We start from the raw sequence: 21,347 nt of genomic DNA on the forward strand, positions 1-21,347 counted from the left end.
ATATTTGATGAAAAGGAAACAAATGCACGTATTTCAATCACTATTTGTGTTAAACAATCAGTTGTAATCCTTGGTTATTACATGCATATTATGTATATTATTAAATTGTGATAAAACGCCAGCGATGGCCCATGATTGAAAAAAAAAATATTATATTCTATAATATTTTACAGTATACGTGTGTCAACTGCTTACATGTTCATCTAAACAAAATGTTGTAATTGTTATGGTTTATGTAATGTTTTTATTTCATAGTTATTTAATGCTCGTTAATCTTGATGAATTTGGTGTCATTTCACCTCCACTCTCCTGAAATCCGGACTGCTCATCTTTATTTAAGAAGTTATCTTGGTTACGGTCCTCATTTAGATTTGAACTCGCGACGTCTGAGTTATGAGACAGTCAACTGTATCACTTGACTTATTAAACGAATTTAAGTTTGAGTTTAGCAGAAAATTATAATGTTATTAGAAATCAAGCGTTTATACGAAAAAGACGGGCACTGCATTTGTATGGAAACTACTCGCGTGCCAGTATACTATTCTAGTTGTCTCGAAATATTAAGCCTAGTTATTTTAGAATAATTGCTATTTTATAAAGTCTGCGTCCATAATAGCTGAAATTCAAACTACAGATATGTGTGGAATTGAGTTTAAATAACCAGTGACTGTGTTATACATGTATATTGAAGAACATTCTTTATGTTATTGTCATTTGTCTGTTTTATTCTGATATAGATAATTTCAAATGATAGTATATTATTTACCATGGTATAAAAACCCTAAAAGAGAAAAGTTTAAGTTTCCCAAAGTTTTTACTAAATAGTCGTACATGTTATAAACACCGTGGATTTGGTTTTGGTATTACCGCAACTACGCATTACATGCTACACATGGTGAAAAAGTACAACGCGTGAACCTATGTACTTTTATCGACCCGTTCTGACCTGCAGATTATTGATAGTATTTCAAAATGGACTATACCACTAGCAGAAATTCTTCGTGTAGTATTTCAAAAGAATCGTGATAAAAAAAAGAAGAATAAAAAAGAATTTAAAGGGCGAGTATGTAAGTTATGTTTTGTTTACTTGAATGTTTCTTTTTATGATCTTATTAAATTATTAAAAGTAAGTAAGGGATGTAATACATTTTATTATGTCCCAGGTTAATTTTATCGATTAATTTACGTTAACACTTTATGTTTTAATGAATGTTTTAATTCAGCTTTTTTCTATTGATGACGCGTTTATATATTTATATGTAGATTTATGTTGTAGTAAACAATTTCTACTAAATATGTTCTGAACAACAAGTGGAAATTCAATGAAATATATGCATTAGACTTTTCTATAAATATACTGTACAAATTTTATTAACGATTACAAACTTACTACTGTATAGATATACATTTGTATAATTTGCATTTTCGCATCAAATAAAACAAAATAAAATTCAGTTTTAGCAACATCATTGATTGAACGGGTATGTTTACATAGTATGAATATACATGTACCAGTCACGTGATCTGATTGGTTTACAGCTGTGTAGATGGCTACTACTAAAATTCATCACCGGTCTTAATCAGACTATCGATAAATTTCATTGCTGATAAGCCCATAGGTCAGATGGCTAACATCATGCTAAACTTATCCTGTTATAATAATTCACACTTTTCCGTTAATTTCCGTTAAAGGCACATTGAGGCTCAGAAACATATTTTTTCTGATTAAGAAAGGGTAAAAAAAAGAGTATTATAACGTTTAAAGCATGGATTTAGACTAAAAGCACATTTTAGATGCTTGTTACCTGAGGAAATTTCGTAGCTCTAATTATGAAGACAATTGTAATAAAAGTAACAAACTGTAAACAAAGTAGTATTTTGATTTTTATACAAAATGCAGAATCTCTATAACCGTACTTATTGCCAAAATGCAACAGAAAAAACAAATTATTCGCTTCGCAATTTTTTGAAACTATACAAGTACACTAAAATTGAAAAGCTTTTGATGTATAAAAACATTTCTGACGCATAATGGGCCTTTAATAACGAAGTTAGATTATGTTTACACATATCCAGAGTCCATCATCTTAACATCTTTATGAAATCTCCCCTAACTAGCCACAATCATAGACCACCTACTCGGTAAAAATGAGGTGAAATTTAGGAACATAATTATTTAAACCTTTCCATACATACTTTACCTGTTCACTTTATACATTCTATTTTTGACCTCGAAATATGATATTAAGTAAACGGAAAAAAAGAATATGTTTAATATTTCTAGTTGATAATTTGGATATGTTTTATTTTGAAATACTACGCGTTGTCACGGGAACTTACTTGTTATAAAATGCAAGTTAATTTAACACTTGATCTGACTCCGTATACAATTTATATCTTAGAGATTTTAATTCAGTTCAATGAGAATCATAAAGCGCTCAATAATAGCTCGTTAAATATTAAACGAAAATATTGACATTCCATCACAAAAGGATATATAATAACATGGAATGGAAAATGTTGAAAATGGTGTATTATATCTAGTTAAAGTGATTGGTTAATATTAAAGAGGATTTTTATTAATAAAAGCGTGAGTTTACTTTCACTCGTCGTTTTCGTAGATTTTTTACATTGTAACGAGGACCGACACCCCCACTTTCGAAAACCCTAAATTACCCGCATTATTAATAAACATTATTTTACCGGTTTCTTTTAAACCCCGCCGCCCCACGTTCACATACCCCAGTCCTTTTGGCCTAGACAAAGGCAATTTCGCAGCAGGCCCAGTTATATTACGATAACCTAAATAAACCATCTCTTTCCTAATATCTTTCTACCGTTAATTAAGTGCCTAATTTGTTTTGTTTACGAATTACGCAACGTCATACCAACATTGATTGTCGTAAACAATGAAATTGTCGTAAAAAAATTGATATGATTTGAATTTTATTCATCGTTTTGTTTCATACAGATACACATTTTAAACCATGGGGATGGGATTGAGACGGGGAGGGCGCGGAAGGCGCGCTGGTCGTCGACACCGACGAGTTGGCTTTGGTAGAAGGCGAAATAGGTTTGGCCGTCGGCGTCGGGGTAGAGGTGGAGGCCTTGGTTTACTATTTCTCTGTTGCATGGGTAAGATTTATGTTAAACTGTTAGATAAAGCCGAAACATGATCATTTAAACGTCGAAATAATTAAAATTACAAGTACAAATGTTGCTGCAGTGCAGCAATTGAGAAGCTCCGCGCAAAAAAATGCGCTCTTTACAGATACCTTACCAAATTATTCCTACGCACAGGTCATGTTATATTCAGATCAAGTACTATTGTTGATTTTTTTCCGAATGTTTTGTAAACCATTTTTTGCATAATTATACTTATCTTATGCACTGTCCATAATTAAAAAGAGGGGAAAGATATTTAATATAAAAAATGCTTTCACTGATGCCTACCTGGTAAGGAAAGTAATTCCATTGAATACAAACAAGACTTACAAGACTTGTAAATGTTATGTTTTTGATTTGATTTTTTTTTTTTTTTTTTGATTTTTTTTTTCATGACTGTACTGTGTTCTGTTTGTGTCACTACTGTAGTCAGTAACATAAGATGATAAAAATATCAAAGGCTGTTATTTTATTATTATTATAATTGTAACAAATATACAAAAGGGACTAATAAAAAGTAACAAAAGGGACTAATATTTTAATATAGTAATATAACATGCATTTTTTCATGTCAAATTAAAAAAAAATGGTTTCGTTCAATACTGAAAGTAGAACACACTCTGGAATGAAAAAATGGGATGAATTTCAAAAAAAACAAATCCAGGAATTTGTTTGTTTGTTATACACGCGTTACATGGTGATACAGTATTTATCAATATAATAGAAGACAGTTACCTGGATTTTAGGCAGGTATGAGGAAATTCACTAACATCATGTTCGTGCGAGTCAAAGATAAAAAAGCTGTTTGACATTTGTGAAACATATATAAATAAAAACTATTGTTAATTGATTTATTGGGAGATTTATTGGGAGATCAATATATATTTTTGTTGAATTGCTTTAAAACCATTCATAAAAACATTACACTTCATGTTTAAACTGCACGTCAAAGTTTCTTTTGTTATCATGATATCTATCTATAGCCTATGTATGCTTAATGAGGGTCCATCCGCTGGTACATGTAAGGCCACAAAATGCAGCTTTCCCTGTCGAGTACGGACCCCGGACATGTCACCAGTCATACCCTTAAGAGTTAATTTTGAAGCATATAGTGGTATGCATAACAATGAAGCGAATGAAATGTTACCTTATAAACTAAACTTTAATTATTTCAAAACAACCAATTTATCAACATGTTAATTATTAAACATTTGATTTCATAAATATAAATTAAAGCAGCACGCCTCCAGATTCATCCTAATTTTCATGAAAATTTTGAAAATGTATTTAAAGGTAAAATATTGTGAAATGAACAAAGAAAGTACTTGACACATTACAATCGGCACTTAAAATCCACGTCAATTACCAAAAAGAGGTCAAAATATGCATAAATAGCCCCTACTGCGTTAGTAACGCAGTAGAAATACGGTGTTAAATACTACAAAATACAGTCATTAATTGCACATAAGATAATTATTACTTGAATCTTTAATTTGTTCACTTTTCTCAAAGTTTTAGTATGGTTTTTCCAAGTTTAATTTTCTTGAAATATTTTGGGTCATCTGGAGGTATGCAGCTTTAAGAATAATTATCAAAAGCAAAATTGTTAAAGTCTTATGTCTGAAATCTTCTTTATATTGACAAATTCAATCACTAATAGTATACTTGATATGCTGTGTGTAAATGAAATTCAAAATGTAACAAATTATAATTTCATGTACTACTAAAAAAGGGAAATAACCTGAGTGTCAAAAATCAGAACATTTATAGCTATTTATAGCTTTCGAATTCATGTACAGCAGAACAGCTTTCCGGTTCTCATTCATTAATATGACATGCTGCGACTCACCGAAGGGGAAACCAATATAGAAATTGAAAGGAGTTCTTGAATGGGGATTTACTTTTAGCTGTAAATCGAAAGGATTAATTGATCAAATCCGGGGCCATGGACAAAAAAAAATAGTAAACACTAATAGCTCCGCGCCTGTGGGCGCGGAGCAATGATAATGACTAGTATCTTTTTTCTTTTCATCATCATTAAAATCATCATAATGAGCATCATCATCATCATCATCATCATAATCATCATCATCATCATCATCATTATCATCATCATCATCATCATTATAATCAGCATCATCATCATTATAATCAGCATCATCATCATTATAATCAGCATCATCATCATTATAATCAGCATCATCATCATTATCATCATTATCATCATCATTTACCAGTATTATTATTACTTCTACTGCTACTACTGCTACTACTACTTCTACCACTACTGCTACTGCTGCTGCTGCTACTGCTACTGCTATTGCTACTTTTACTACTACTGCAGCTATTGCTAAAACTGCTGTTATTGCTACTGCTACTGCTACTAATATTACTGACTCTGCTGCTGCTACTTATTATTCTTCTACTACTACTACTTCTACTTTGTTTTACCTACTGCTTAAACTGCTTCTATTTCTACTGCTCCTACTGCTACTAGCTACTAGTTACTACAACTACGACATGTATATTATCATGAATAATTCTTTATGATAACTTTAGTATAATTATCATTGTTTTATACATACACATCACAGATTGTATCGTTATCCTTATTGTTTACTGCAGGTAGATCAAGAAAAAATGTCAGTTATGGACAGGACATCCAACACTTACAACAACAACAAATGATGATGATACAGGCTATAATGGCACAACAACAGCCTGGCCAACAACAACAAATGTTTGGACAACAACAACAAATGTTTGGACAAACACAACAACCATTTGGACAACCACAACAAATGTTTGGACAACCACAACCAGTTGGACAACAACAAGAAATGTTTGTTCAACAACAACAACAACAACAACAACAACCATTTGGACAACAACAACAACAACAACCATTTGGAGAACAACAGTACGGTGTGACGCCTATTGGTATGCCAGCTGCGCAAGGTTCTCCTCTGGCTTACAACGAAGAGCATGTTAAAGAATTGCAATCCGAACAAATGGAACTTCTTAATGAAATTATGAAAAGACAAGCGGAAGAAAAAGATCCAGTAAAACTCCAGGAGTTATTCAATGAACAAAACATGCTTTTGGCACAAATGAGTCAGTTACAATCAGCCGGTTATGCTTACCCGGAACCTTTGCCGGCGCCCGCCCAGGCACAGCCTTCGCAAGAGGCGCCAATGCAGTCTTAAAATAATAAACTTTTTCTACGTTTTCTACGTTCTTCCATTGCTCAACACGTTATACAATTTACATGAATATATGAAATTTTAGAATGAACTGTTCTGCTTTACTCACTCATTTCATTTATTATTTTGTTTACAATTGTTTTATACATGTATATGAATTTTTTATGTATATGAATACTGCACATTTGTAAGGTCGTTTTTCATTGGATAATTGTGACGATTATATATAGTTTTATACACACGGCTGCAGTCAATTTATGAAGAAATCACAATTTTTCCTCTCAAAAAGGAAGTTTGCTGTATCATAAATTCGTTATGAAGATTTTTTGATTGGTTGTATATGATATAACGTTTTATGTAGGCCCATATAATCTGTCAAAAATCGTTATATCTATTAAATATAACCATTAAATGTGCATACATGTACTTCTGTATTGATTTATCTGCTTTACTTAGTAAATGTTCAAAGGTTATTATTTATTGATGTACGTTTATTGTTTATTTCATCTGATACGCAGCAACTGTCAAACGCAATAACATTTTAAATGTATTCAGTTTCAAATCGATATTTACATCGAGACGTGAAAAACTAAACGTGAAACAATACTTGGATTTGTTAATAGTATATATGCTCGTGAAGTTGGCAGCCTGGCAGCATGAAGCTGGCAGCTTAGAAGCCTGAAGTTGGCAGCCTGGCAGCATGAAGCTGGCAGCTTAGCAGCCTGAAGTTGGCAGCCTGGCAGCATGAAGCTGGCAGCTTAGCAGCCTGAAGTTGGCAGCCTGGCAGCATGAAGCTGGCAGCTTAGCAGCCTGAAGTTGGCAGCCTGGCAGCATGAAGCTGGCAGCTTAGCAGCCTGAAGTTGGCAGCCTAGCAATTTAGCAGCCTGAAATTGGTAGCCTAGCATCCTGAAATTGGCAGCTTAGCAGCCTGGAATTGGCAGCCTAACAGCCTAAAGAAAACCAAAAATATAAGTAACAAGAAAACGGTCAAGAACGCTTTATAAGCACTTCCTTAGATTAATATACGCTTATTTTCATTATCAAGATCTTCACATTTTAAGATGCTGAATTTTACAGTCTTCGAAGCTTTTGATTTTGGCAGACTAACAGTCGTCTTAAGGCTGCCAGTTTCAGGCTGCTCGGCTGCCAGGAAGCCAACTTCAGGTTGCTCGGTTGCTAGGAAGCCAACTCCAGGCAGCTAGGCTGCCAACTTCAGGCTACTAGACTGCCAACTTTTTTTTTCAGATTTTTTTTTTTCACAACACAAAACATTTATGCATATACATACAATATAATGAGCTATACAATTTAAGAGGAACAAAGATTTCTTTTAGGATTCTACAAAGATTATAAAGAAAGTAATTCAATAGTACCTTACCAATATTGTAAAACGTTATCAATGCCAGACCTATTTTTAATATAACATTAGATAGAAATTATTTAGAACTTTAACATCACGATTATCTACTCAAGGGAAACAAATGCTACTGTTTTAATATTGATGTTCAATTAAGAGTTGTTCCTCTTGTCATGAATGTTTTCTGCATTAATAATAATAATAAAAAGACCAAAAGTCATAAAAGGTGTTTTACAAAAAAGGCAGTGGGTGCAGTACCGAGTGGATCTATCCTAAATAAATAGGCAGCAAAGAAATATAATTTTCTCCATAAATATTTTTTTAATCGGACTTTACTGCTTTTATTGACAGAACTTCAAGTTCATGTGTTTAAATGCTAAATCTTATTTCAAGAGAGACCTGCATATAGATCTATACATCTATGTCAGAAAAGTATTTGCAACGTTCTTTAATATAGTCACGGTTTTTCTAACATTTGACAAAACAAAACTTTAGAAAAAATGGATGGGTCTGTAAGGTCTGTTTTTAAGAAAAATGATATTCATGATAAAATAAATTCTAAGGAATATCATAATAAAAAATCTACCTTCCGCTACTTAAACACACGAATTGAATCGAGGTATATTTTATATTTATTTATTTATGTCCAGAGCAGCTTCATAATTTCTTTAATGTTTGTTCACGGCAGCTTATGATCTGAAAGAAATTTGCAGAAGCTAGCTCGGCTATAATTTAATTTACCCAGTATTTTGAGCATGCGAGAAGGAGATCGAATGACCTGTTTAGAGGAGGAGCCAGATATATAGGTCTTTGCAAAATACTCTGACGTATTGTGTATAAATAGATCTAGGTTTACACTTAATATTATCTACAGAAATCAACCTTGTAGACATTTTCAGTGGAACAAGTTCTCAAAAATAAGAAAGAAAAGTTTAAAGGACTATAGTGTAAGTTATTTTTTTATTTACTTGAATGTTTATATATGATCTTAAAGGTTTATAGTCCCAGGTTAATTTTACATATTTATTGCAGTAGTTGAACGTTATATTTTAATTAATGTTTTTCAGCTATTTCGATTATTGACGCATTTATACATTTCAATTTATAATGTAGTATTTACATAAGAACAAAATCTATATAAGTTACAAAAATGACTGAGGCTAATAAATGTGAATATATAGCAGACCTCACTATTCTATAATGTACAAAACAAACTTGCTGGTGCCTAATTATAAAATTGGCATTTTCCGCATCAAAACAAAACTAATAATGTATGGACAAGTCAGTCACGTGATCTGAGTGGTTTGCAACTTTGTATATACTTACTTTTAAAATTCATCGGACTGCTTGAATATCCATCTTAACCAGATTATTAATAAATTCATTACTGATAAGCCAAAGCGTCAAGCTTTTCTCGTGCCCTCTTTCATTTCACGGATATTACAGTTTCTTGCAAAATTTAATGTGAAGGCAACTAGTACTGGTAAACGGCTTGACAGCGGTGGCTGCAAGTATGTGCTTTGGTGTATTAACTGTGGTAGAATTTAGGAACATATTTAAGAATATCAATACAGTTTTCCTATTCAGTTTATGTACCGCACATATCATTCTATTTTCGGTCCTAAAATGTTTATTTAAAAAGTTCAGTAAACGGACAATAAACATTCAATGTTTCTATTAATTGTTCAAATATGATTTCTTTTGCATTATCAAGCGTTACGTCGTGAATTTATACAATGTAACCCACTTGATCTGAATAATTTATTAATTGCTGAAAAATATCTTATAGATTTTAATTCAGTTTATTTAGAATCGGCGGAGTGATCAATAACAGCTTGTTAATATACTTATACGACACTTTACCTCCTGGGTCCGGTAGAGCTAGTCGAAAATTGTCGTGTTACGTCTCGTATTAGAAGAACACTTTAAATAACTGCTACCTTCCACGTGGATTTAGTGCAGGTGTCCTGCTTTGGCCACTTAAATGACGTACACCTTTTAACATGCAAGTCTTATGTCGCCCTGCTGTTGTTTGTTTGTTTGTGTTTTTGTTTTTGTTTTCTTTGGCATGAAAGATTTTTGTTCTAAAAGTCTTGTGTCGCCTTTCTGTATTTTTTCATAGAGATTTTACATCCCTTAATTCGAGACGTAACTTATGTACAATACTAATGGCTTTACCGTGGGAGTTCTTAGAAAGAGAATGTTTTTATCTCGCTTGAGACAATTTGTTGTTTATCCTTGTTAATTGTCTTCTAATTAACGTTCTTTCCTCTATAAGAAGACACTTTTGAAGAAAACCTTGTACTAGCGCAATATTGACATTCATTCACAAAGAATATATATTGTAATGGAATGTGCGAAAAAATAGTGTATTACTTAAGTTAATTAGTTAAGATTTAAAGGGATTTGTTAACAAAAAACATGAGTTGTAAAATGTTTAAACTACTAAACTTAAAATGCTATGTAAAAAATGGAAATAAAAGAATACTTTGAAAACAATGACTCTGGAGATGATTTCTATATTCAAATTGCTATGATTTAAATTTCATAAATCGTCTTGTTTTATACAGGTACACATCATGGGGCTCGGAGGGATTGGGGGTAAAGGGCGCTCAGGCGGAGGGTTCGGAGGACGCACAGGCGGACGCACAGGCGGACGAACAGGCGGAGGGTTCGGAGGGCGCGCAGGCGGAGGGTTCGGAGGGAGAACAGGACACGGGGGGTTCGGAAGGCGCACAGGACTCGGAGGGCACAAAGGTCGTTCTAACCGAGTTGGCATTGCCGGAGGGGGAACAGGGTTTGGCCGTCGTAGTCGGGGGAGTGGTGCAAGTCTTTTTTGTTGCATGGGTAAGATTTAAGCTATACTGTTAGATAAAGTATAATCATGATTATAAAAATGGATATCAAATTGAGCGTCAGTAATGTGATTCTACCCTCTAAAATTTTCTCTAAATTTGACCATTTTTGTATCAGATTTTTTTTTATTCTTTGTTGAGATATTCTTTCCGTTGTTGGTTCTGGTGTGCCCAAAGTATGCAAACTTATGAAGAAAATATCACTTAACGGATTCAAAATACAATTTTTACTAAATCTTAACACCGAACGATGTTAATCTTTCAAACAAACCCTTATTGAAATATTGAGATTTGACACAATATAAGATAAAAGACTTGCTGGCTAAAATTCCAGTCTAGCTTCATATGTGCTGAAGAGATCCATATGTGATAAAGAAAATCATCTACAAAACTACGGATCACTTTCATATAAACATTAAATAGGCAATCTAAAGGAACAAGTAAAAATTAGCGGAAATTTACATATTTATTTTTACCGCTGCTCAATTTTGAGGCCTACATGGGGTTCACCCCATATGTTGGTGCGATGTAAAACCTCACCAGAAAAAAAATAATGTTTCTGCTTCCTACAAAACTATGGATCACTTTAACATCAACAATAAATAGCCAATCTAAAGGAAAATTAAACATCAGGGTAAATTCACATCTTTATTTTTACCGATGCTCAATTTTGAGATCCATATGGTGTTCCACTCTCGAGACTGTGATGGTGAGACGTAAAACTTCACCAAATAACAAAATAATGCTTCTGCTGCTGCTGCTGTTGGTTAAACTACTACTAATGTTGTTGTGGTTGTTGCCGAACTGCTGCTACCACTACAATTATTACTACTGCAGATGTCACAAATACTACCTGCTTCTACTCTAAACTCTAAATTAGTTGTAGAAAGAGCTGCTGCAATACTACAACTGCTACTGCTGCTGCTGTTACTGCTGATCTACTGCTGCTGCTAATGCACTGCTACTGCTGCTGCTACTGCTATTGCTGCTACATCTGTGCTACTGCTATTGCTGCTATAACTACTATTACCGCCGCCGCCACCACCATCACCGCCACTACTACTAGTAGTAGTACCGCAACCACGACTCACTACTACTTCTACTTCTGCTGCTACTGCTGCTGTTGCTGCAACTGCTACTAACTGCTGTTTACCACTACTAAATGAATTTTATCATTACTTCTATAAGCTCATATTTAATAAATCGTATCTGTAATATAATTATTATCAATATCGCATAGGTCAATATGTCTTTCTACAAGTGAATATCACATCATATTCAATTGCTCACTAGTCAATAACTACATGTATATAGTGTTTTAGACTACTACATATCACATATATTATATTATCCCTATGGTTCACTGCAGGTGGAGAAGATGCCACATATGGAAAGGACGTCAAACATTTACAACAACAACAAACGATGATGTTACAGATAATACAGGGAATGCAGCCATATCTACAACAGCTTGGTCAACAACAGCAACAACAAATGATTGGACAGCAACAACAGTCAGTTGGACAACAAGCAATGTTCGGACAACCACAGCCTGTTGGACAACAGCAATATATGTTTGGACAACCACAACAACCAGTTGGACAACAACAAGCAATTTTTGGACAACAACAACAACAACAAGTTGGCCAACAAGAGAACGGTACGACGTTGATAGGTATGCAAGAGTACATCAAAAGGAATGTTGAAGAATTTCAATCAGAACAGATGGAACTTCTTAATGAAATTAAGGAACGGCAAACTGAAGAAAAAGATCCAAAAGTACTACAAGAGTTATGCAATGAACAAAACATGCTTTTGGCACAAATGAGTCAGCTACAAACAGCCGGTTATGCTTACCCGGAACCTTTGCCGGCATCTACCCAGGCACCGACTCGGCAAGAGGCGCCGACATGGCCGATGCAGTCTTGCTCTACGTAATCGTTCTCTACAAAACACAGAACACTAACATCAATGACGTTTACACGATAAATAATAGAGAATGATACGTGTACATGTTTATTTTAATAAATGAATACAAATAGATGCTGCTGTAAAATTATTTGCTATCAATCATTATTTTGGAAATTATACGGATTGGAAGTGATGCTTTTCTTGTTTGTTTGTTGTTGTTTTTTGTGGGGTTTTTGTTTTTGTTTTGTTGATTATACTATTTTTTTTCTTTGTTATTTGTTTCACTTTTCCGGTTCACGGCAGTTTCACCAGAGCATATTTCATCCAACGTGTCGTTTTTGGGTAAGCTGTCAAGCAGTTTACCAGTGCTAGATGCTTTTGCACAACGACAGTGACCTGCACCATCCGGGAATCGAACCAGGGTCGCACGGTTCGGTGTCTAATGCTCTACCGATTTAGCTGACTGGACGATGTATGCATGTTTGTCTAGTATCGAATCTGTGTTCTTTAATGAGGGTTCATCCACCCGTTAGAGCACAAAAAGCAAATTTGACTGTCGAGTACGGACACCGGACATGTCAACAGCCATGCCTTTTAACAGTTAATTTTGAAGCACAAAGTCTTTGTAATTTATCCCCCTTGCAATATCCTTAGAGTACTAGCCAAAGATGAAAGTATGTCACTGTACAGCGGTCAATGTGCACGTTAACGTACATTAGCTCGGGACAAAATGAAAAGGGCTGTTGGTGCCACGCAAATGCCCTACCATTTAAGCCGCCACTTCGTACTGCGGATTCACACATCCGAGTAACCTTACTCGTTGTCCCTGTCTACTTTGCAGGATCACTCCCTCGGCTCATTCTGTACATCGGCAGCTGGTTCGTAGAATGCGAGAGTGGCTTAACTCCTCCTATCTCTTTGGTGATAGTCTGACGTCATATGTCTCTCATCTATTATTCTATGTACAGATCTTAACCTTAAAGGCCCTTTAATTCCCAAAAATGCTATTACTTTTATTTCACAAAATCTTCTTGTTTTCGGTGTATGTTTTCAGTTTCCAAAAAGTTAATCATTGGCCAAATGTTGAGTTATTTATTGCTCTTTTGTGATTGGCGTAATTATATTGGTTATCTTGTATGGAAGTCAAATATTACTTTGTTTACATTTTAATACCTACATGGCACATAAATGCATGTTTTGTGGTACTTTCTTCAGTTGTTTAACATCTAATATGCTCTAAATTCATTATTAAACCATTATTTAGCACACATTTGACATTTGAAAACAATTTGAAAAAAGGGATTTCTGAGTCAAAGTGGGCCTTTAATGAGTGAAAATATCTCTCTTTTTTTCTCTCAGTCATACTGCGCCAGGAGCTGCAGTAATTGAAATTTTATCACGCGAGTGACAAAAAAATGTAATTTCGAAGTTTCTTTCCATTGAAAATATCAGCTTGACTTAAATATATATAATTAAAGGGAAGCTAATCTGTTAGACACCATCTAAAACTCTTTAAGATTTCTCTCCCTTAAATTTTATCAAATGCAGTAAAAATATGCGCTAGCTAATCTATAGTATATACTTATAAATAAAATATTGAGCAACATTGATGAAATAAAATGTGTATTTTTATTTTCCGTATTTTCACTTTAAAAATTTATTTTTCACTGCAGGGAAACATATTTTCCATATTTTCACTGGTGTCTAGTCGGACTATTTTCTTCTAATTCAGCCAAAATACAAAACTAAAAGGGAATTCTACCTATTCATGAGATTAAAAAAGAGAAAAAAAGTATAATTGTATACTTATAAACAAAACATTGAGGAATATTGATGAAATAAAATGCTTATTTTTATTTTCCGTATTTTCACTTTAACAATCTATTTTTCACTACAGTGAAACATATTTTCCGTATTTTCATTGGTGTCTTACCGGACTATTTTCTTCTAAATTCAGCCAATATACAAAAGTAAAAGGGAATTCTACCTGTTCATAAGATTAAAAAGAGAAAAAGAATATATTGTAAACAGAAAATTATCATTATCGGGCGGAAAATTATCATATTTCACTCGTGGTTACTGGCACTTGTGAAATATTTATTTTCATATATCTGGATGAAAATAAATCCTGTATTTATAGAAGAAACTTAAATATCCTCTATACATCAAAATATTGATTAGATTTGAAGCAGGACTAAGTTTTGTCCTCATCATCCAGATGGCTAATCGTTTGAAGAGTCAAATTTAGACAAACTGTTCAACAGTACCGACGGAGCAGTACCGACGGAGCAGTACCGACGGAATTACGAAAAAATCCGTTGATGAATAATGCATTAATTGCGTTTCAAAAAATGTACTTTTTATTCATTGATGATAGGCTGTAAAACTCCCATTTACACTGTCTCGGTTTGGCGTCCCTGTTTGCCATCGGGAGCAACCGTGCTTAACCGGCGTAGGACCATAGCGATTCCGTGAAGAACCGGTACAAACCTTGGTGAATCGGGACAAACCGGGACATCGCCACGGTTGCATTAAAATGTTTAATACTTTTTCAGGGCTCATCGGCACTCACCAAGAAGGAAGCCCAGAACCGTGTTCTATCGGCTTGACACCGGGAATCGCCGGGGAACCACCGTATCTATACCGCATCCATACCGTGACAAATGGTAGTAAACAGGGATGCGTGTTAATTAATGTCAAAACAACAACATAACGTCTCCACGTGACAACAATATAGTGATGTAGAAATCAGCCACCACAGAAAAGCGCTGCATATACATGTGTTAGACTTTATTGTCATCTTTCATAGCGATTCTTGTTTAGTTTTGTCATTGCAGTAAAAGATTCGACTTTTACTTTTATAAAAACTTGCAAATTTCTGCAAAACAATTGCAAGAAAATAAAAATAGCATAGATTTTTTCTTGTCAAATTTATTATTTCTAGGTCACAGTGTTCATACAGCTTTGTAATACATATCACCAACCTTTCAATGAAAGACTGTTACAGACTTCATACAATAAAAGTTTGTTGATACATTGCTCAATCTTTAGCTATTTCTTCTACTTAGCATTGGAACCCGAATTTCTAACACTTTAGGAAGTGGTTTCAATAAACATTTTGTAAGAAGTACTGTACATATGAACAATAAAATCCAAGAAATACTTTGTCCAAGCAGTAAATAAATAAACCATCGAGGTGAAAACCTTTCCATTGTATAGCCGAACAGCAATGGAAATAACATTACACCGGTTGATGCAGACATCAAAAACATGGCCGACATCTTTCCCGAGACCACAACGATATTTTCATTCGTCCATGTGAACATGGCCGGAAATATAAATGACAACGATATTCCCGGACAGCCAATGAAAATCCATATCAATGGCTTAATACCATAAAGCGTTGAAAGCAATAATCCTGTAAATGAAAGTACCGCCAATATACCAAATATGATCATTAGTTTAGATGTTTTAACAAATCGGACAAGAAAAATACACCCAAGTCTTGCTACCCCAAAACACGCCCAGTGAAGAGAGCTAGCCAATGAACCTTCCGATTTTGTCCAATGTAATTCTGTCAACACAAATGTCATTAAAAACCCAGCATATGTGTCGTCAGTTCCACAATAAATTATGATCAGAAGCGATAGACATGTAAGAATTACTACCCTTACCGGAAGCGGTAATTCTTTAAAATTTGTCGGGTCCCTTTTCTCTGTTACAGCTTCAGTTTTCGCGACATCCTTTGGACGTAGACAAAGCATCATAGAAAATGGAATTACTGTTATGAGTGTTAATATACCTGTTATCAAATATGAATATTGCACTGAGGTTTCTCCAAACGCATGAACTTTTGTACCCGTGACATTTTCTTCCGCTGTAACTCCTAATAAAACGGAACTATTTTCTTGTACATGCAAGCCCAAACTAGAGTTAAGTAAATGAACCGATTCATGAGTATGTTTATATTCTAAAGAACTATTTTCAACACTGATAGTACTGTCATTGGTAGATGATTCTATTTGAGTTGCCAGGAATGGTTCGGCTATAAATGGGGCAATCGCTCCGCCGATGCTGAAGCAAAAATGTATTGCTTGCATATAAGGTGCTGCGTCGGCGCCCCAAATATTGACAATTTCAGCATTTCCACCTGAAAAATTATAATAATCAAGAGCTTTAGATACGTCTTCTTTGCTTGTTTTATATTTTAACATAAAATCAATGACCCTATTAACCCAAAGGAGTAGAGATATATTACACCACCAAAATGTAGTAACAAGGAACTCTTTACAGAGCTGCCACAGATCACGTGACACCTACTGTTTTGAGAACCACGAAGATCCATTGACAGCAATGGTAACACATTCCAAAGATGAAAATTGCAGACTCTGTTAGATGGAGTATCAAGATTTAGTAAAATGCTGCATTTCTAACGACCCTTATCACCGGTGTCATATGAGTTTTGCAAGTACCATGAGATATGCAAGTACGCATGCGCAAAAATGTTATTTTCGTTTTCACACTTCCGGTATGAGATTTGCAAGTCGTTTGCTGCGGTAAGTAAAATTTTATCACCGGCTAAAACATTAACCAATCTTCAACAAGTTAAAAAAATTGATATCAATGATAGAAAAATGACACCAGAAATTAAGTTGCTTGATTATACCGACGTACAAGATACGGAAATTAGCGAAATATGCCGAACGCATTTGGGTTTTCTCCCCTTTATAGCTTCTAATGGGATAAAGAAAAGCATTTGGTCCGGATTAGAATTCAGATTAAAACTCTGATTAAAAGATTAGCATATTTCACGTTATATGGTTTAATTTACCATTTGAGGAAAATTCTTTTCAGGACTGACCAGTTTCAGATTCAGATTTTCGGATACATCCATTTTGCCAAACATGTTTATATTGTAAAATGTGAATATTATCGTTTGCATATTTCTACTTAACTATTAAAATTCTGTAAGAAATGCCACGGTATCCTTTAACCTTGCACCGCATGAGCATATTGCGAAAAAATGGCCGTTTTCATTGAAAAGCCTCCTGTTACAAGTTCAAACTGCTATGAAACTATGAAAAAAGCTTCAATACTGATGAAAAACTTGGTACAAATGGTGACTGGACCATAACCTCTGTAACAGCATGCTCAATCTTTGATTTCCTGTTACCATGGCAACGAGGGAACGTCTCAAAATTGCCAAAAATCACTATTTTACATTGTTTTTTTCCCCATCAAAACTGATTTCAAAGTTCTGCAACTTCTCAATGGATTGAGAAAGTATAAAAGGCTTTTCAGCGTTAGTTACACGTTACTTTACGATCGACCTGAGGCCATTTTTAGCCAGTCACATGTTCAAAATTTCTAGGCGATGAGGGGGGGGGGGGGGCTGCCGCCCCCTTTGAACACCCAAAAACAGAAGGGTGCACATCCCTCTTCTGGCAACCCTTTGATGTACCTTTCTGAAAGGGGGCGGCGCCGAAAAAGTAATCCCTTTTTATCAACATTTCTCAAACGAAAACATGTGTTTGGGGTCCAAACAGGACATGTTTTCACTATTTGAGGCCTAAACGGGGTGGGGGTCGAAAGTGCGTTGTTTCGCGTATATATGAGGTAAAGTAAACTCAGCAATTAGCTATTTTAAATTTAAACCTTCAGACAGTTCAATCTAATATTCTATTGTAATAGAAACTGTTGATTTATATTGGTTACTTGACTAACGTCTTTCTTTGACCTGGCTACATAATTATTTCCATGTCAGAAACATCGACTGCTGAGTTTGTTGTTGTTGTTGTTGTTGTTGGGTTAGCTTTACTTAATTTAATCGAAGTGGTTACCTCACCTGTATCGACCCCTGCTGCAAACATTCCCGAAATGCACTTCACCACCATCATTAACCAGAAATAGGTGCACCATGGAACAGCCACCATTGTTACCGCTGTTCCAATGATTGAACCGATCACTAGAACCAGTTTGTCGTATTTGTCGTACATAAGACCAGTCACGCCGGAACCAATCAGGAAACCGGAAGCTGTAATTGTCACGAGCCATGACGCAGTTTCAAGGTTCTCGCCTGTAATTAGACGAAGGTCTGGAAATGTTGGTCCAAACAGTGACTCCACCCATCCCTGAAACAAATACTTGTTAATTTATATATTGTTTAACTCCTTCATTTCTATATGTACTTGTATACAACTTCATATGAACAATATGTATTTTATAAGCCCCTTGTCATGTACAATTGCCCTTTTTGAAGGTTTCTCTATTCTTTTTCTAAGCACAAGAATGGCATTTAATCTACAAAACTGGTACAAATTCAATGGAAGTTTATATAGAATTATCGTTCCATTTTATTTTGCATGAGTATTATTTCTATTCACATTGTCCGAATCATTTGCATTTGGAACTACAGTGTAACCTCCACAGAACGGCCCTCTGTTAAGCAACAAACCTCTTACCAACAGTTTCAACTCTTTCTCTGCCGTTTTAACCTTTGTAGAGCAGCACCTCTAATCAACGCCCAAAATCTGTGTCTCCAAAAGGGTGATCTTCTGCAGAGGTTTTACTGTAGTTCGCTTGAAAAAAAAAGTTCAGACAATGCCACGATATGATTATGTGTAAGATTTACCCACCAGCATAATAAAAGTCCAGCATATCCAGACAGTGTGCAAGAACTTCTCCCTGTATATCGGTTGTGTCTTTAACTTCGTCAGTAAAGATGTACTCTTCTTCGCCATTTCCACGTTGATTTTTCACGGTGTAAAAGATTGTCAGTTTATCATTGAAGATGCACTCTTAACTGTACACAAGGGTGGACGAAATCACTGCATCACGTCTTGCAAGTCTGTGTAATTCATAGTGTACCATAGTTTGCGATAACAAGCACCTGCTACTTCCGGTCTATGAGCTATAAATATAATTACACCTATTTCAACTTGTTTCTTTCTTGCGATAACCGGAAGTAAACTCGTTATACACTGTGCTATTTGATCTTATGTCGATCTAGTTCCACAAATGCTTCCCTTACCGCGTGTTATAAAAAGAAATGAAAACAGATTTAAAAAGTCGTAAGTCGGTACATTTGTATATGCACGACTCGTGATCAATTTACGACAGATGACTTGAAATTGAATGTTGTTCTAATGTAAGACAACTTGAAAATTAGCCAACGTGAATCTACAATCCGACGAATTTTTAAAGTCCAGTTTTAAAAACTTATTCTTAACACATTGAAGTCTTCAAAAATTGACTTTAGTTAGGATACATTTAGAAGAGCTAGAGTTTAAATGAATAGGAAAAGTGAATTGTTAAAATTGGATTTCAAAATATTGATTTTACATAATGTGCCTTAATCTTGACCATGGTATTTGACAAATCCGTACGGTCAAGTTAATTCTATAAATATAGTGAAGTGGAACAGTTTGATGCTTTACGTATGGAAGACCGGTGGGGACATTTCAACTGCATGAATTCCCGATTTCATCTTCGTGAATTCACAAATTGAAGCTGTAAAGTTGAAGTGCTGAATTCGTGACATTGAAACGATGAATTCATGAAATTAAAATTGTGAATTCGTGAATCCATGACGTTTGAATTGTGAATTCATGAAGATGAAATCGGTAAATCTTGAAGTTGAAATGTCCCCACCGGTCTGTTATATACATGTATACGGGTCATAGGAAAACGTTCTATTTGAAAACAACGACTAGATATGGTGTTTGTTGAAATCACGATCTATGATAAAAATAATCACCATGAACGTGTATTTTCTTGTTAACAACACAAGTTAATTAAGTAAATTGCACGATAATTGTACCTTTAGTCTTGATGAATATATATCTCCATTTAAGTAGTCGCTGGCAGGCGAATGACAATTTAAAATGTTTACACACTAGTTAACATAAGTTATCTCCCTTTGAAGTATGATCTCACATTGCCAGGTAAATGTTTAATATCCAAAGTTCATTTTCGTGTTGCGTTTTCTAAAGGTAAAACGTTAGGTTGAATGCATATCCGTACAAAGAAAATGTTACACTGAGTTTTCATGTCGTTGTGACAATTTGACCTCTTTCGTTGTCTATAGTATAAAATCGACTGACCATCTTATCACAGATAACTCTACCACGTGATATCATTCTTAAAGCTTTAATCTCTCTATATACACATATGGGGTATAAATGTGATTTGAAAATGTAGTCATGTATTCATCGTAAAAGTTATGCGAGATAGAATCTAAAGTTTGAGCATCTAGGCATTGAGTAAAATAGTATATTTCTACTCAAAATGCATGTTCAGAAGATAAAAAGTTTTTCTAGATCTAAAAATACAGTTTCAACATATTTACCAGCATCTATATCTGTTAACCATGCTTCTAATAGCCTAATTAGCGCATGTGATATGAAAGGTACTGTCTAAACCCTTCATGATACTGAACAAAATTCATTATTTTCAAAGATTTTATCTTTTCTTATCCTTTTATATAATAATATCTTTTAAATGTCAGGATATACCTTAAAAGCTTCATTAACAGCCGTTTTAATTGTTTGGTTTTTTTTACAAAACTTCTACACAACTTTAAATGATAAGGCTCCTGGACCGCTAGGTCGTTGGACCAATAGACCGTAATCTTCACGCCGCCAGGCCGCCGTGCCGCTAGTCTGCCAACTTTACGCTACTAGGCCACTAGGCTAACTTTACGCCGCTCGGCTGATGCCGCTAGGTCGCCAACTTCACACTTGCCGACTTCTGTTACACGGCAATGGTTACTTTAATAATTTTTTTTTGTCTTAGAAGTTTTCGTGTAGCCTTTGTACGTCCGACACCATCTTAACGTGCGTGCTTTTTACTGTACTG

At 34.7% G+C, this 21,347-nt stretch overlaps 3 protein-coding genes across 5 annotated transcripts; 2 read left to right on the forward strand and 1 right to left on the reverse strand.

Moving 5' to 3' along the window:
* Positions 1–922: 922 nt before the first annotated feature.
* On the forward strand, positions 923–7,031 carry LOC132724983 (bromodomain-containing protein DDB_G0280777-like). 3 transcript variants are annotated; one of them, XM_060709977.1, is made up of 4 exons: positions 2,304–2,590; positions 2,972–3,135; positions 5,791–6,014; positions 6,054–7,031. In XM_060709977.1, the coding sequence occupies exons 2-4, from the start codon at positions 2,988–2,990 to the stop codon at positions 6,369–6,371; spliced, it is 690 nt and encodes a 229-aa protein (XP_060565960.1). In that variant the 5' UTR covers positions 2,304–2,590; positions 2,972–2,987; the 3' UTR covers positions 6,372–7,031. The 3 variants fall into 3 exon arrangements, with proteins under 3 accessions (XP_060565959.1, XP_060565960.1, XP_060565958.1); XM_060709976.1 differs by lacking the exon at positions 2,304–2,590 and adding an exon at positions 923–1,067 and having other exon boundaries at positions 5,791–7,030; XM_060709975.1 differs by having other exon boundaries at positions 2,305–2,590; positions 5,791–7,029.
* Positions 7,032–8,494: 1,463 nt separating this feature from the next.
* Positions 8,495–12,684, forward strand: LOC132724994 (uncharacterized). The gene is made up of 3 exons (XM_060709988.1): positions 8,495–8,672; positions 10,296–10,572; positions 11,950–12,684. Exons 2-3 carry the CDS (start codon positions 10,305–10,307, stop codon positions 12,516–12,518), a joined length of 837 nt encoding a protein of 278 aa, XP_060565971.1. The 5' UTR covers positions 8,495–8,672; positions 10,296–10,304; the 3' UTR covers positions 12,519–12,684.
* A 2,735-nt stretch (positions 12,685–15,419) lies between these two features.
* LOC132724995 (sodium-dependent glucose transporter 1A-like) lies at positions 15,420–20,556 on the reverse strand. The gene is made up of 4 exons (XM_060709990.1): positions 20,311–20,556; positions 19,127–19,401; positions 18,337–18,622; positions 15,420–16,641 (listed from the first exon to the last, which is right to left on the reverse strand). Exons 2-4 carry the CDS (start codon positions 19,229–19,231, stop codon positions 15,539–15,541), a joined length of 1,494 nt encoding a protein of 497 aa, XP_060565973.1. The 5' UTR covers positions 19,232–19,401; positions 20,311–20,556; the 3' UTR covers positions 15,420–15,538.
* Between the last annotated feature and the right edge of the window lie 791 nt (positions 20,557–21,347).

Source organism: Ruditapes philippinarum, unplaced genomic scaffold (assembly GCF_026571515.1).
Source record: "Ruditapes philippinarum isolate M1 unplaced genomic scaffold, ASM2657151v2 ctg732_1_1_1_1, whole genome shotgun sequence".
In the NCBI taxonomy this organism is placed as follows: Eukaryota; Metazoa; Mollusca; class Bivalvia; order Venerida; family Veneridae; genus Ruditapes; species Ruditapes philippinarum.